Source organism: Heterocephalus glaber, unplaced genomic scaffold, assembly GCF_053883595.1.
Source record: "Heterocephalus glaber isolate CG9 unplaced genomic scaffold, H.glaber_assembly_v1.0 deba00001461, whole genome shotgun sequence".
In the NCBI taxonomy this organism is placed as follows: Eukaryota; Metazoa; Chordata; class Mammalia; order Rodentia; family Bathyergidae; genus Heterocephalus; species Heterocephalus glaber.
This window is the reverse complement of record NW_028258308.1, coordinates 2,676,824-2,693,294: the sequence shown is the minus strand read 5'-3', so window position 1 is coordinate 2,693,294 and position 16,471 is coordinate 2,676,824. Positions and strand designations below refer to the sequence as shown.

Below are 16,471 nucleotides of genomic sequence, written 5' to 3'. Positions count from 1 at the left end.
TAGATTGAGTATATATTTATTAGATTTGTAGCTAAGTATATATTTTTTGGGATGTGCAAATATAAATAGCAGTATGTATTTACCTTCAGTTTCCTCTTGGTCATTGTTTATTTATCGTGTGTTCATTATATATAGGAAAATTATATATATGAAAATTATTGATAGTTTTATTAACTTTGTATGCTAAAACCTTGTTCTAATGCTTTTTTAGTCTCAGGAAACTTTTCATAGATCTTTTAGATTTTCTGAGTAAATTACTATGTCACGTATAAACAAAGAATTTTATTTTCTTGTTCCCAATAAGTATAACTTCTATTCCCTTTTCTGTTTTTATTCATTGTGTAGGACTAATAGTATTGAAAAGGAGTTGATGGCCAGGTGTGGTGGTGCACAGCTGTAATCCCAGGACTTGGGAGACTGAGGGGAAGATCACCGAAAGTTTGAAGCTAGCCTGAGTGGGCTACATAGTGACTTCAAGGCCAGCCTAAACTGCAAAGTGAGAGCCTGTCTCAAAAAAAAAAAAAAGGCCTTGTAAATGGGTGGAAAAAGGGAGAGACAGCATCTCTGTTGAAAAGGGTGTTGAAAGCAGTTGGTGAGAGGGGACATCCTTATTTCATTCCTCATCTTCTAGATTTTCACCATTAAACATGATCTTACCTGTAGGCTTTTGTAGTTTATCCAGTTAGGAAGCTTGCCTCTATTGTTAGTTTACAGAGAGTTATTACAAAGAGAACCTGAATTTTTAATCAAATGTTTTCAGCATTTATTCATATGATTATGCGATTATTCTTCATTGGCCTATTGATGTAATCAATTAATTGATTTCTAACATCTTTGCCTACAAAAAATAAATACCACTTTGGCATTGTTGTTAATTACTTTTATACTTTGTGACATGCAATTTGACAAGATTGTTTTTGAGGAATTTTACATTATCCTGTTTTCCAATATTAAAGGCAGTATTTTCTTGAAATTCTCTTTAATTTTAGTGTTAGAGTAACATTGACCTAATAATATCACTTAGGAATTGGTCTATCTGTTTCTGTCTTCTGAAAAAGATCTTAGAGAATTGGTATAACTTTTCTTTAAAAGTCTTTTGATAAAATTCATCAGTGAGTCCATCTGGGCCCTAGGCTCTCCATCCTGGAAGGTTGTTAATTATTGATGCAGTTTCTTACCTGCTGAAATACATATTCATTTCTCATATTTTAATTTCTAATTAAAATGACAATTTTTCCCAATTTTCTGCTGACTTTATTTACCAAGTTTCAATGTATCTCAAAATTCAGCCTTCTGACATTTACTCTTAGTATATTTGGTCTTTCCTGGGATGATCTCTTTTGCTCTCATGCCTTTAAAGTTAAGGAATGATGATTAAAAATGTGTATCATTACACATTACCACTAGGCTATAGCTCTCTATGTTCATATATTCAACTGACTATTTAACATTTTCACTTGAATGTCTCAATATCTTTTTCAATTTTGGGAGAATTTTGGCATTTCATCTTCAACCTGTGCTTCCTTTGGTCTTTTTTTTTTTTAATCATTAAATGGTACTATTAGTACTAACACTGCAGCAAGCAAACCTGTCAGTCATAAAGGGGAAGTTTTTCTTTCTCTCATTCTTATTTTTGTGCCATTAAATTTACATTTAAGATTATATTTTATGTCCTATAAATTCTACATCCATTTCTTCACTACTTCAGTTCAAACTACCATATCTTTCATCTAAGTAACTGAATAAACTTTTTAAACAAGTCCACTTTTGAATTCTACATTTTTTTCACTACTCAGAAACTAGGTTAAAGATAAACTAGATTAATTCCCTGTTTTACTCCAAACTTTTCAATGAGCCTTTGGCATGATAAATTTACCAGGCCCGTATACTTTTCCATGGCACACTATGCCCTACAGAGTTGAAAACCTGCCTAATTTCCCAGTCATATCTGTTACCACTTTTCAATTCACACCACAACAACAATCAAGACTACCTTGGCATTTCTAGGATGCTTGGCTTTAGAAAATATGGAGTCATTCACTTCCTTCTCTCTTGGTTGTGGTCAAACAGGCCACACTGACACTTTCCCTCAATTTTTAATTCTGTAGTCACCTAATCTGAAATGTACTTTTTTATTACACCAGTTAGAATAGGAATCCTAGGTCTTTTCCTTGCCATGTACCCTGCTTTGCATTTTGTATAGACCATGGAAGAGGAAATAATCAATACAATGAAGAGACAACCAAAAAAATGGGAAAGATTTTTTTGCCAGATATTCTTCAGACAGAGGACTAATATTTAGAATATATAAAGAACTAAAAAAATTAGACACCCCCAAAATAAAAGAATCAAAAAATGGGTAAAAGAATAAAAACAAATGACCAATAAACATCTGGAAAAAAACTTCACTATTTTTGGCCATTGGTAAATGCCAATTAAAACATCATTAAAATTCCATAGTACTTCAGAAAGATAGCTCATCAAGAAACCAAATAATAAAGGGTGGCTAAGCTGCAGGGGAAAAGGAATCAGTCTACACTGGTGATGAGAATAGAAACTAGTACAACCATTATGGAAATCAGTGTGGAGATTTCTCAAAAAATTATAGCTAGAAATTCCATTTTACTCAGCTATTCCCCTTCAAGGTATCTTCCAAAAAGAGTTAAAGAGATAATATCACAATGATATATGTGTATTCTTTTATATATATATGTGTATTCATTTTTATAGCAGCACAATAACGAAATCTCAGAAATGATCTATATGTACATCAATAGATGAATGGATTAAGAAACTGTGGTACTTATTTACAATGGAAAAACTTGAGCCCTTTGTTGGAAAATAGATGCACTTTGAGACAATAATATTAAGGGAAATAAATCAGACCCACAATCCTAAATATCTTGTTTTTCTTATATGAAAAAACCCAAAATATAAATAAAGATAAAATAAAAGATAAATAATAGGAAATGGAGATAGATCTTTTGCAAACAGGTAGGAGACCAAGAGATGGAAGAGGAAAGGGGAAGGGATAAAAAAGGAATTAGAATGTGTTATGTTCATGTACCATCTCCCTACAAGAAAATAATGAAAAGTTGATATATTCCATCATTTTGAAATAATCCAAATGGTAATATCATCATTTGGTTTTAGCATGAAAATCCAGCATGGCTTTTACAAGCCAATTTTCTATACTGCATTGGCAATCAAATACTTAGCTATAGCATGTCATGAATCCAAATGGGCACATCTAAACTAAACAGCATGCATTTTAACATCATTCTACCTCTGAAAGTCTCTTTTCAGAGTCACTGTGAACCAAGATTTCACTAAACAGAAAGTCTGCATGAAGTGATATGTTGGAATAATTTTTTTGGTAAAGTTTTATATCGGTTAAATTGTTCTCACTGTATAATGGAAGTAGTATAAAGTCACATCTATTCAGTACAGATAAAATTCAGGCTTATTACACTTTTAAGAAAAAGAGTCTGCAGTTTCATGCCAGCAATCACATCTGCAAACAATCACCAAGCAAATCTATTTTATTCTACATCTCCTTTGCAAGTGTGAGGATTACTAGATTTTACTGACTCTCAGAATCATACTGTTGGAATGATAGTTTATCCACACAAAGCCCTACCACTGACACATAAATAAGCTCGGTGTAAACCAAAAGCACAAGTAGATAGTAATGTTTTCTGAAATATTTGTGCATTATATGAATAACTAATGCCATTATACCATTCTCAGCAATTTCTCTCTAGTACACAGTGACAAAAAAGATGTTACAAGATTGTAAGAATAATATCAGTTTAATTAAAACATACATCATTTATTCCTCCTTCATAAATGTGCTCTGTGTAGTGAAACAATTAGTGTTACTCCAAAACAACAGATATTTAAATAGGATTTAAAACAAATTTAATGAAAGTAGATAATACCAAAATTTAAGTAATTATGACTACAGATGTTTTCTAGAGTTTAATAATATAAAGTTAGAGAATAAAGGAACAATAACATCTGCAAATACATTAATGTAACTAAGCAGTCCTATTTCTGTGTGTCCCCTAAACTTCTAGCTTTGTAGAATCATTTCCTTTTTCATAACTGTGAAAACTCTCGAGAGAGAGACATTTCTACTAATTTTCTCGTGCTATGATATTCTTTCTTCTTTGACTTTTTATATCACTGATTTTCTATATTTGAGTTTAATTTTTCTTTGCCCCTAAATCTACACAAATCTGGACACAAGTCTTTTATATTTAATTTTTTAAAAGAAAAACTCAACGTGAGTCACATGCATACCTTGTGAGTTTTACTCAAAATTTCAAGACAAGGATGAAGCTTGTGTCATAGAAACACAGAATAGTGGAGAACAGAGACTGCAAAAAATAACTTAGAATTCAATATTGGATTTAAATCTCCCTAATGCCTTATAGTCATTTCAGTATCCAGATTTCTCAGTCTCCTTCATTATAGTGTTCACAATCATAGGCATGCCGAGTGTGGCAGTGTGCGGCCATAATCCCTGAACTTGGGAGGCTGAGGCAGGAGAATTGCCATGAGTTTGAGGCCAGCTTGAACTCACCTTTGAGACCCTGTCTCAAAAAGCAATATAATAATAATAATAATAATAAATAAATAAGCACACAATTATTTATATTTTATTTTGTAAGCTACACTCATTTGTGAAGAAAAACAGTCTGTTGCTTCAGCTTCATGATTATGTTTAGCTGATCCTAACTTTATCAATTATAGGATGAGTGTACATATAATTAAATATTTCTATGAAAACCACAGTTTAAAATATGTACTTGCATCTTAGTAATCCTTCCTCAAATTTTCATCAAGTGGCCTTTCACAAGCTTTGTACTCTGTGAGAATTTTTTGTTCTTTAAAGTATTTGTAGCAAGAGATGACATTTAATTTAATAAAACTGAGAACTTTCTTCATTTTCATCAATTTAAAATTAATATATAGCTATATGTATGTTTTACAAAATTATAAATATTTTGGGATGTTAGTATAATTTTCTCATAACACTGAAGTTATTTTTCAACTGGAATGTGGGAACGTGGAGACTTTTACCCAAACTAAGAAAATGTGTTACAAGTTTGAGAGACATGACCTGGATCATATATTTTATGAAAGCAAATACCTTCTAATAACCTCTAATTCTTTGTCCTATTTTTCTGTTTCATTTTCCAAGATAATTAATTGTAACCTGGGTTCAATATGGAATAACTATTTGCATACTTATGATGACTTCCTTAATCAAGATATAGTATCATATAGTATCATCACATACAAAGGAAAGCTCATCAGAATCACAGCAGACTTCTCAACACAAACCCTCAAGGCAAGAAGACCTTGGAGCGTAGTATTTCAACCCCTAAAGGAAAAAAGCCTCCAACCCAGTTTGATGTACCCTGCAAAACTCTCTTTCAAAATTGATGGAGAAATAAGATACTTTCATGGCAAAGAGCACCTTAGGAACTTCAAGAATACCAAACCAGCACTCCAAAAAATTTTAGACAATATCCTAGGAAAAAACAACAAGGATCACAACACCACAACCCCAGAAAGCCTGGCAGAATGAATCCATCAGTCATGACAAGAAATTAAACACAAAAGGGAAGAATCCAACAAAAAGAAAAAGTCATGACAATGATAAATCACTATGTATCAGTTATAACTATCAATGTTAACAGTCTGAATTCACCAATCAAAAAAATTGATTGGCAGATTGGGTCAATAAGCAAGATCCAACAATATGCTGCATACAAGAAACACACTTAATTTAAAAAGAAACTCATAAGCTGAAACTTAAAGGGTGGAAAACAATACTCCATGTGACAGGAATCGCCCCATAAAAGCAGTAGTAGCTATCCTCTTTGCAGATCAAGTGGATTTCAACCCAAAATCTGAAACATTCTTGGTCCCAAGAATTTCAGATGAGGGACAGTCAACCTGTATGTACAAATCTATTGTGAACACGTGTTTTCATTTCTCTAAAGTAAAAATGTAAGAACAGAACTGCTGGTTCTTAATAGTAATACAAGAAATTTCTAAATTGTTTTCCAAAATGGTTTTATCATTTTACATTCACATTAGCAGTATTAGAAAGTTCCACCTGGTTCACACATAAGCTGACATTTGTTCTTTTAAAACTTTTAACTTAATCTCCCTAATGAGTGTATAATACAATCTTGTTATTGTACTGATCAGTATTTTTCTGATTCTAGTGTTGCACACCTTTCCTTGTGCTATACTGGCTATTTTTCATCTTCTTATGTCTACTTTTTAATTGGGTTGTCTATTAATGAGCTGTAAGAGTTCTTTATATATTCTGGTTGTAGGTTATATGTATTATAAATATGTTCTGGTTAAGGACTACTTGTCATTTGCTTAAAGATGTCTTTTAAAGTTCTGAATTTTGAGTAGTACTCCATTTTATATATAAAAAAAAATCCACATCTTCTTTATCCGGTTTCCAGTTGATGGGGACTTGGGTTGTTTCCAAGCTTTAGCTATTACAAACTGTGCCACTATAAACATGGGTGCATATATATCACTGTGGTATGATTCTTTCAATTCTTTTGTGAAGATATCCAGCAGGGGAACAGCTGTGTCAAATGGGACCTCTGGTCCTAAGTTCTTTGAGATTCCACCTCACCCCAGAAAGAATGGCTGCTATCAAGAAATCAACTAATAACACATGCTGGCAGGGATGTGGGGAGAAAGGACCCTTCTCCATTGTTGGTAGGAGTGCAGACTGGTGCAACCACTGTGAGAATCAGCATGGAGATACCTCAAAGAACTAGGACTGGAAGTCCCATTTAACCCACCTATTGCCCTGCTGGGTATCTTCCCAAAAGAATTAAAAGACTCATACCACAGCGATATATGTGCACCCATGTTTATAGTGCCATAGTTTATAATAGCTAAAGCTTGGAAACAGCCCAAGTGTCCATCAACTAGAAACTGGATAAAGAAGATGTGTTTTTTTAATAAAATGGAGTACTATTCAGCAATAAAGAATGAGAAATTAGAGACATTTATAGCTAAACGGATGCATATTGAGGTCATATTCTTAAGTGAAATAAATAGGACGCACGTGTAAATACTGAATAGTTTCTCTACTGCGAGAAACTGAAAATGTAAATAAGGATTAAAATGATTAAAACAAATAATTGATAATTTGAAATAGGAAGAAAAGGTTCAAAGGGGTAGGGGAAGTGGGAGGGGAAGGGGCAAGGAAAGAAGGGAAAGAAAAAATTATGAGAAAAGAAAAAAATGGAAACAAAGTCTATGTAAATAGGGAATGGTAGAGGGGGTGAAGGGCGCACAGGTAATGGGGAAAAAATAAGAACCAAGATACATCATGTACAGGTACAAGCACCCAATGATAAATGTAAATGTATTGTGTACCTAAAATGTACCAATAAAAGAATTTAAGGAAAAAAATAAAGTTCTAAATTTTGATGGAATCTCATTTATCAATTTTTTTTCTTTTATACATCATGTTTTTTGTATCCTGGGAAATTCTTGCCTACCCTAAATTCATGAACATTTTCCTTTGGAATTTCTTCTTAAAGTTTTATAGTTTTAGTCTTTCATATTTAGGTTTATAGATCCTTTCAAGTTATTTTTATATATGGAAATAAAGGGTTGATGTTAATTTTTTACATACGGATACCAGGTGTTCCAGTATCATTTGTTGAAAACATTTTCTTTTCCTCTGCTCTTTTGTTGAGTTTATGTTCTATAAAATGTTAATGTTAAATAATTTTTCAAAACTCAGTGGACCATATATGTGTGGTTCTATTTCTAGATTCTCTGTTTCATTTCATTGATCTATTTGTCTTTTCTTATGCCCACATTGCCTTGATTACTGTAGCTTTAGAGGAAGCCTTAAAATTAGGTAATAAATGTCTTCAACACTGTTATTTATTTCTTTTCACTTTTCCAAGTCCTTTGTACTCCTACATAACTTTTAAATTTCAATATCCAATTCTACATTTATAGCAAGTATACACAGACCTGAATTTTTATATATACCTCGTATTTTCTAATCCTGCTAAATTCTAATACAAGTTCTAGGGGCTCCTAGAGATTTCTTAGTATTTTCTCTGTAGAGGATCATTTCTTCTACATATAAAGATTTTGCTCCTACCTTGCCAGTCCTATCCTAATTGTGTCATTTTATTGCCAGACTATTTTGGTTTGGGCCTAGGTTTCAAAGTTTAATGGACAGATGAAGAGTAAGCATATCTGCCTTTGTTCCCCACCTTAAGGAGAAAGTATTGTATCTTCTCCATTCATATAAGGCGTTCTCAATGGAAGTATGGGGTGCATGTCTTTAATCTGTTGAGAAGTTTCTGTTCTACTTCTAGTCTCCTGATAGCTTTTACCATGAACAGCTGTGGAATTTAGTCCAATACTTTTTCTCCAACTAGTGACAGGATCATATAGCTTTTTCCTTTCCTCTGTTAAAACGATAACTTTTGGGTGTGGATCTTCCATTGCTGAACCAACACTGCCAGCCCTATAACAAAACCACTTTCTACATCCTGCCAGATCTGACTTCTAATAGTTTGTTTTGTTAAACAAATTTCTATCTATGTTCATACTTTTTTCTTCTATTTTCTTTATCCAGTTTTAGTATTGGCACAATGTTGATTTCCTAAACTGAGGGGAGAAGTGTTCCTTCTTTTTTGTGCTTTAATTGTTTGATATAATTTATCAGTTAAAATGTATATGAGCCTGCTCTTGTCATTTAGGTAGGGTTTCAAGCTAGGAATATACTTTCTTTAATAGGTGCTATTCAAATTTTATATTTCCTCCAGAATTAGTTTCATTAATTTGTCTTCCAAGGTACTTTTTAGAAGTTGTCAAATTTATTTCAAAACAGATTTTTGAAATATGCTTTATCCTTTTAAATTCTGTAAAATCTGTGTCTCCTAGATCTTGATATTGTGGGGTTTTTTTGTTTTTTGGGGTTTTTTTTTGGTACCGGGAATCGAACTTGGGACCTTGCACTTGCAAGGCAGGTACCGGAACCACTGAGCTAAATCCCCATCCCTAGATCTTGATATTGTAATTTAAAAAAATGTGTAATTGATATTGTGTAATAGGAAGTAAAGGTCTAAAGGAGCAGGGCAAGTGGGAGGGGTAAGGGAAAGGGAAAAAAAGCAAAAGAAAAAATATGAGAAAAGGAAAAAAATGGAAACAAAGTCTTTGCAAGTCAGGAAGGGTGGAGGGGTTGAATGGAGGGCAAGGGAAGGGGAAAAAAATAAGAACCAAGATACTCATGTAAAGGTACAAGATCCCAATGATGAATGTAACTGTATTTTATACCTAGAATGTACCAATAAACTTAACGGGAAAGAAAAAAAAGAAAGTTCAAGTCAGTGACAGATGAATTTAGGCAATATATTAAGCCATCCTACAGTGCTGTGAATATGGGTGGGGTCCTGGAACACCATGAATGTCATCAATAGGTCATAGAACCCTGCTGAGGCCTTTGTGATAACTGGTATCATACCAACCAGGGTATCATACTGAGCCTTACGAAGGACAGTGATCTGGTGAACAGATAGCGTCTTATTTGCTTTTTTTTGGTGTATACATTTAATTTCTTATCATTACTAATAATTCTCTGAGAACAGTCTCAGACTCTTACTTGATATCAACAATTCTGCAAAGAGTTGAGCAATGAAACATAAAAAGAAGAAAAAACACCAGGAGAAGAAACTCTTCAAAAGACCTGTGAAGAAGTCAAGGGTACAAGAAGAAAGTTGGATTTACAAGATGTTCTGCAGGGTAGAGCCAAGGTACTGGCCCAAACTCAAGGCCGCAAAGTGGCAGACAGTTCTTCCTCAACCTCAGTGCACTTCTATGAAGACAAATTCTTGGATGCAGAACTGCACAACTCTCCAGAGGATGCTGCTGAGACACATGAGATGGTCCCAAGTTCAAATCTGGATGCAGCAGAGAATTTCTCAGTCTCAGAACATTTGCCCTGCATTCCTTCTTCAAGCAAGTGCATTCCTGTGGACCAGGATGGTCCTGGATCCACCCAGAGGCTTTAAAATCAAGATTTGATGGAGAGCGAGAATTTCTCCTTCATGGAACATTCCCATTTGCCTTCCTCCTTGGCCAGTAACCCTTCAAAGTCTGCAACATCTACTGAAAAGAAAAGAGTCCTGAAGGTTTACCATAAGCCTGTCCCAATGAAAAGGGGTATGGCTTCCTTGGGGGATACAGAAGAAGATTTGGAGCCCCCCGCAAAGATGACAAGAAGAGCAAAAATTACCTTTCCTGAGAAGATCCCTTCAAAAGCCAGCCTCTCTCATATGTGCCTAAGAGACGTCCTAACTGACAGTGAAAATGGCTTGCACGGGGAAGGCCAAGAAGAAAGGGAAGAGGCTGAGAAGCCACCTGAGAATCTGGCCCAGGGTTCGGTGCTGGAGGACCCGTATAGTGGCTTTAGGTGCATGGTCTGCTGCCAGGTCTTCCCCAATATGCGGTTGTTTAAGAAACACCGGGAGGATGGGGTTGAGGGTGGTGCTTCATGCCTTAGTCTTGCATTTGCCAAACCAAGGAACACAATGAAGCAAAGCAAGAGAATCACAGAGGAGGAGGATAGGAATATTACAACATCTGGAGGTGATACGGAGATATGCTTCAGGTTCTTGTTACTTTTGGCTTTTTGTGGTTTTTTGTTTTACTATTATAATAAATAGAAATTAAATCATAAAAAAATAAATGCACTACACAAATATATAGAGGTTACTGGACACTGTGCTGTGAAAATGAAATGCTTTTTTCTCTTTTTGAGACAGGATCTCAGTATATGGTACAGGTTGGCCTCAAACTTGTGGCTATCCTCCTGCCTCAGCCTCCTGAATGTTGAGATTACAAGTGTCCATCACAATACTTGTCGAAATTTTGAGAAAAAGAAGACTTTAGTTCAATTTTTCTCTGCCTTTTATTATCTTCTTAACCTGGCCATCTTTAAATATCAGTTTCCTCATATATAAACATTGTCTACTTTTTAATAATAGTTTAGCATGGCTGTTATGCAAATTACATGTGTCAGTGTGTGTTCATCAATTTTAACCAATGTTCCACTATGGTGGAATGTACTGATAATGGAGCAGGCTATACATGTGCAGCGGTAGGGGACACACAGGAAATCTTTGTCCTTTCCTCCCAATTTCATGTTGAACCCAAAATTGTTCTATAAATATATTTTATTAGATATAAGTAAAATACATATTAAATGTGTGCATATTTATATAGTATTTCTCATAAATGGAAATAGGTAAAAATAACAAAATAATCGCTTCAAGTTTTTTCTTGTATTCATTTTAAAATGCAGACAAGTAATATCTTTTAGAAACTTCAGAGTGAAGGTGTATCTGTCACATTACACAACTGACTCGCAGGTGCTTGAGCTCAAACTTTCTTTTTGCTGCCTCAACTTGGTTGCTGGTTCTATTATTGTATGTGCATTATTGCCCTGTTGCTTGTTTTACTGTCCTAGAATCATCTGAAGCATACTGCAAGGAAGGTGGCACCTGGCCATGGAACTCAGACAATACTCTAGAGCTTCAGAGGCCTAGGAATATACTTTCTTTAATAGGTGCTATTCAAATTTTATATTTCCTCTAGAGTTAGTTTCATTAAATTGTCTTCTAAGTTACTTCTTAGAAGTTGTCAAATTTATTTCAAAAAAGATTTTTGTAATATGCTTTCTATATCCTTTTAAATTCTGTAAAATCTGTGGTAATGTCTCCTAGATCTTAATATTGTAATTTAAAAAATGTATAACTGATATTGTGTAACAGGAAGAAAAGGTCTAAAAGAGCAGGGGAATTGGGAGGGGTAGGGGAAAGGAAAAAAGGGAAAGGAAAAAATATGAGAAGAGGAAAAAAATGGAAACAAGGTCTTTGCAAATAGGGAAGGGTGGAGGGGGTGAAGGGAGGGCAAGGGAAGGGGAAAAAAAAGTGAGAACCAAGATACTCATGTAATGGTACAAGATCCCAATGATTAATGTAACTGTATTGTATACCTAAAATGTACCAATAAAGTTAATGGGGGGGGGAAAGAAAAAAATGAGCATTGTACTGCTTTTCCTTAAAAAAATTCAAATTCTTAAAGTAATATAATTTATTTTCACATTGAAAATCACCAAATATGTACATATATATTTTGCTAATATGAACCAATGCATTTTATGTATTTTGAGAAGAGATCTGCATTCTACCATTAAAGGGAATGTAGAAAACATATTACATACACAGCAGTATAATTATGATTTAATAATATTTTATAACAATTTTTGTTTTCTAAATTTATAATAATAGAGATCTACAAATTCCTTTAGTATAAAAGTGACATATTAACAGACTTTGTTAATTGTTTATGTTTCAATATTTCACTTATGTACAATGAAGAATAGTGATCTAAAAATATGTGTTTCTGTTACTTTGATGATCGTTTTACTGATTTTTTCCTAGGAATTCTTCAACAAAGCCCTGGTCTACATTTATAATGTAGAAAAATAAGAATTTTTGTAAATCAAATAACCACCATTTCCATCTGTAGTAAAATAACTCTTCATTGTATCCAACTCTACATATTCTCCAGCCTACCTTATATAATATGTTCAGTATGATAAAGAGTGAAAGTGTGCAAAGTCATTGGACATAGCACATCCTGGCCCAGAAATCATACATATAGGTATGACTAGAAGTGGACACATAGACAGAGAGTCAAAATTGACACCAGATATATATCCTGGGGCTTAGAGGTAATTCTGAACAGGAAAATAATAGGAGGGCAGTTACAAAGGAAATAATGTATATTCATCTCCCTTCAACATTTCTAAGTTCATGATTAAAAAACACAGCAATGTCCATGTCACTGACCAATTAGCTGAACTAATTTGAGAAAAAGCTATGAAAAAGGCAAATTTATCTTCCTGTTAAAGTCTCACAGTCTGACCTCCTCAGATAGTGTTCTGTTCTCCCCATCTCTTTCCCTCCTCCAAGTTTCTACATCTGTTCTACTTGTTACAACTTATCTTTTATGAGCCTTAGCCCGCAAGGAGTATCTGTCTATAAGCATTCACCTTGAGGAAGCTCAGAAAAATCTGAAGTAAGATGCTAAAGTATATTAGAACAGGAATATTTCTAGGTAGTGTTATATGCATAACATTTCTGGCATTTTGTTATCTACTTAAATAGTTCAAGCACCAAATTCCACAGTATGAAATAAAATTTTACATAAAATTGATCATTTTTATAAAATTCATAGATACCAAATAAGAATAATAGAAATTTAGAACTCCAATAATGATTTTGAGTTAACAAAGAAACTGTACTTATTGATGCCTCAGCTACTATAAAACCATCGTTATAAATGGTTATTAATTACCTTCAGTTGGTATGACCACCTTCTTAAAAAATGAACTGTGAGGATTACTAAGGCTACGTATTTCCGAGGTAAGAAGGGACAGAAAGAAAACTATTCAGAGTGAAGAATTCTGATACTGTGATTATTTTTAATTTGAGAGGATGAGACTGCAAGTGTTAAAGGCAACTCAAGATTAATCAATATTGATGGACTTGCCACTGCATTTGTGTTCTTACAAAAAATATATTATTTCTCAACAATAACGTGTAGAAAGAAGATTCATAAATAGAAGGAGTTTTATATAGAAAGAATTTGGGACAATTGTCTTGGACCCAATATTATATTTTTAGATAAATGATAATACATATGTATTACATATAAATATATATTATCATATAATTTTCATAGATTCACTATATGAAATCAAATATATTTTATTTATTATAACTAAGTCCCATAGTACATCTCTAAATGTCCTAGCAACAGATTTATGGAATGTAATGCACATAATTTTCCTGTTAAAGCTGTTTGCCTTTGAACTTCTAAGTTCAGCTTAGAGACAAAGCAGGAAAAACTACCACTCCCAACTTTACAATAAGAATAAATGCTAAACAACTTGAATCGTCAATGAATGATGAAATTATATGACAATTTGAATGATAAAAAGAATAATTACCTAGAACAGAAGTTTTGTTTTAAAGACAAAAACAGCATTTAAAAAATTTTACAGTTGAAATAACTGTCCACCATCATCTTATCAAAATGATCATAGCATTATCAATGGGAAACATCAACATTACATAGTCAGTGATGTAATAAGGATATAACATTACATTTGTAACATTCTTGCTCAAAATGCATAACTTCCAGAAGCAACGTCAGACAAACTAAAGTTGCAAAATAACACTTCTGAAGTATCAAGTCGTTAAAGATAAAGAAAGGCTGTGAACTGTCTCAGATTGGAAGAAGCTAAGAAGATATGACAAACAAATGATATGTGTGTTACTGGACCAGCATACATATACTCTTCAGACAACTGGTACAATTTAAGTAAGGCCTATAGATTAGTTAAAAGTACTTTACAAGTCAATTTCCTACTTATAAAAATTGTAGTATGATTATTTAAAATTGCATATTCAGAACAAATGGGTAAAGGATATACAAGAGCTATTCACAGCACAGAAAGAACATATTTCCATGTCTGAAACTGTTTTAAAATGAAGATATGATAATAATATGAGAGATTCAAAGATGGCATTGTAAAGACTGGCAGCAAATCACTGCCTCTTTGCTACCTGGAGTCCAGACACCTCGAAAACAACAATCAAAGAAAAAAGAAGAGGAGCTCAGGGAATCAAAAAGAGCCAACAGGAACACTGGAAATTGCAGAAACGTTAGACAAATTGAAGAGAATGCAGAGAGAAGAACAATGCCATCTGGAATGCTAACCATGGCTCCTGGAAAGTGGGAACAGGTTCCACAAATGCAGAGAGGGAGCCTCAGGGGTAGACAAAGCAAGAGCAGTGCTAACCCAAGAAAAGGCCACTGTTATTGTAAATGGCATGGATACAGTGTAGGGTTTTATTCTGAAAGTGACTCTTTTCACATGGCAGACTAGAGTTGGAGAAACAATTCACTGTAGGATTATCCATCCTTGAGAAACCAAAAGCCCTTTAGAGAAGGTGTTTATTGTTTAAGACTGAGCTGTTCTGGGAATCAGAAGTCACAGAAGTCACACTAGAGTTTCTGGGGTCACTCTAACACAGGGACAGGGACAGGGGGTGACAGCTACAAGAAACAGTTGCAGAGTCGGGGCGGGCCAGACATAGGCCCCTGCTAACTTTAAGGAGCAGTCCACTTAGTCTGCAAAGGACACAGTGATCCTGTCCTCTGTGGTGAGAAGCCAGACCAATCAGGTGTGATTTTGTGAAAGCTGGGTATGAAAATGGGGCATTATGTCTAGTAGACTGTGTAGCCTCCTTCCCTGCCTACTTTCTACAAAAAGCCTAGTGGTCTGTTTGCTGTCCTGATCTGCCAACATGATCAGGGATATAACTTGACTTGGACAGTTGCCAAATCCCAGGATGTACAGATAGAAGGGCCTCTGGAGCAAGAAGGGCATCTAACAGTCCCATAAACCACAAAGCTAGTCAGAGATAGCAGCTATAGAGAGGAGCACAAGCACTAAGAGCCACTGGAGTGCAGACAGCCATAAGGCAGACACCGCACCATTGACTAATCCCACGCAGTAGGAAAGTCAAGGCAGGACTCAGCATTCACACAGCAAAACGTGGGCATGCATGCAAAATAAGCCTCAGCTGTGACTCACTCCCCATGTCTGGTGGAATCCAGTGCTAAAACATTGATCTGAAACGCATTTTTCTTTTTCTTTGTTTTTTAAAAGTTCTATTTTCCTTTCTTTTGCTCTTTTTTAAATTCTTTTGTAAATTTTTCTTTTCTTTTTTTTCTCCTGGTAATTTTATTTAATTCTTTTAAATTTATTTTATTCTTGAACTAGCTTTTTTATCTCTTTTGTCCCTTCCTCTTTCTTATTTTCTTTTTCAAGTTGTACTTCTTTTATTTTTTCCTTTCCCACTCCCTTTTTTTATGTTATTATTACTACTAAGCTTTATTTATTCTTAGTTTTTTTGTGGACACTATGGCATTATTGCCGAATTCTTTTATATTGTGAACTGTGGTTTTACTACATAGATATTTAATGTATGACAATCTTTTGTCTTTATGTCCATAATATTTTTTGCAGATCTCTTTTGTATTGTTAAAGGATGTACAGTTGTAGCTTTTATTGGTTCTTATGATATGTCAATATCCAGTTTGTCTTTGACTGTATTATTATTCCTGATTTCTATTCTATTGTGAATGATGACATAGTTGTTGCTATCAATTGATATTGACTGTGTACTGATATCTGCTTTGTCTTTCTGTCTTCAGCAATACTGTGAGTTTTTTTTTAAATTTCCTCTCTGAGTGGTGCTGGCAATCAAGCCCCAGAAGAAATGTGAGGACTAAGAAGATTCTTAAGTAT

General features: G+C 34.1%; 1 protein-coding gene across 1 annotated transcript; it reads left to right on the top strand.

Moving 5' to 3' along the window:
* The first annotated feature begins 10,106 nt into the window (after nt 1-10,106).
* LOC101719516 (protein FAM170A-like) lies at nt 10,107-14,354 on the top strand. Its single transcript, XM_004874612.2, has 2 exons — nt 10,107-10,671; nt 14,296-14,354. The coding sequence occupies exons 1-2, from the start codon at nt 10,107-10,109 to the stop codon at nt 14,352-14,354; spliced, it is 624 nt and encodes a 207-aa protein (XP_004874669.2).
* The last annotated feature ends 2,117 nt before the right edge of the window (nt 14,355-16,471 follow it).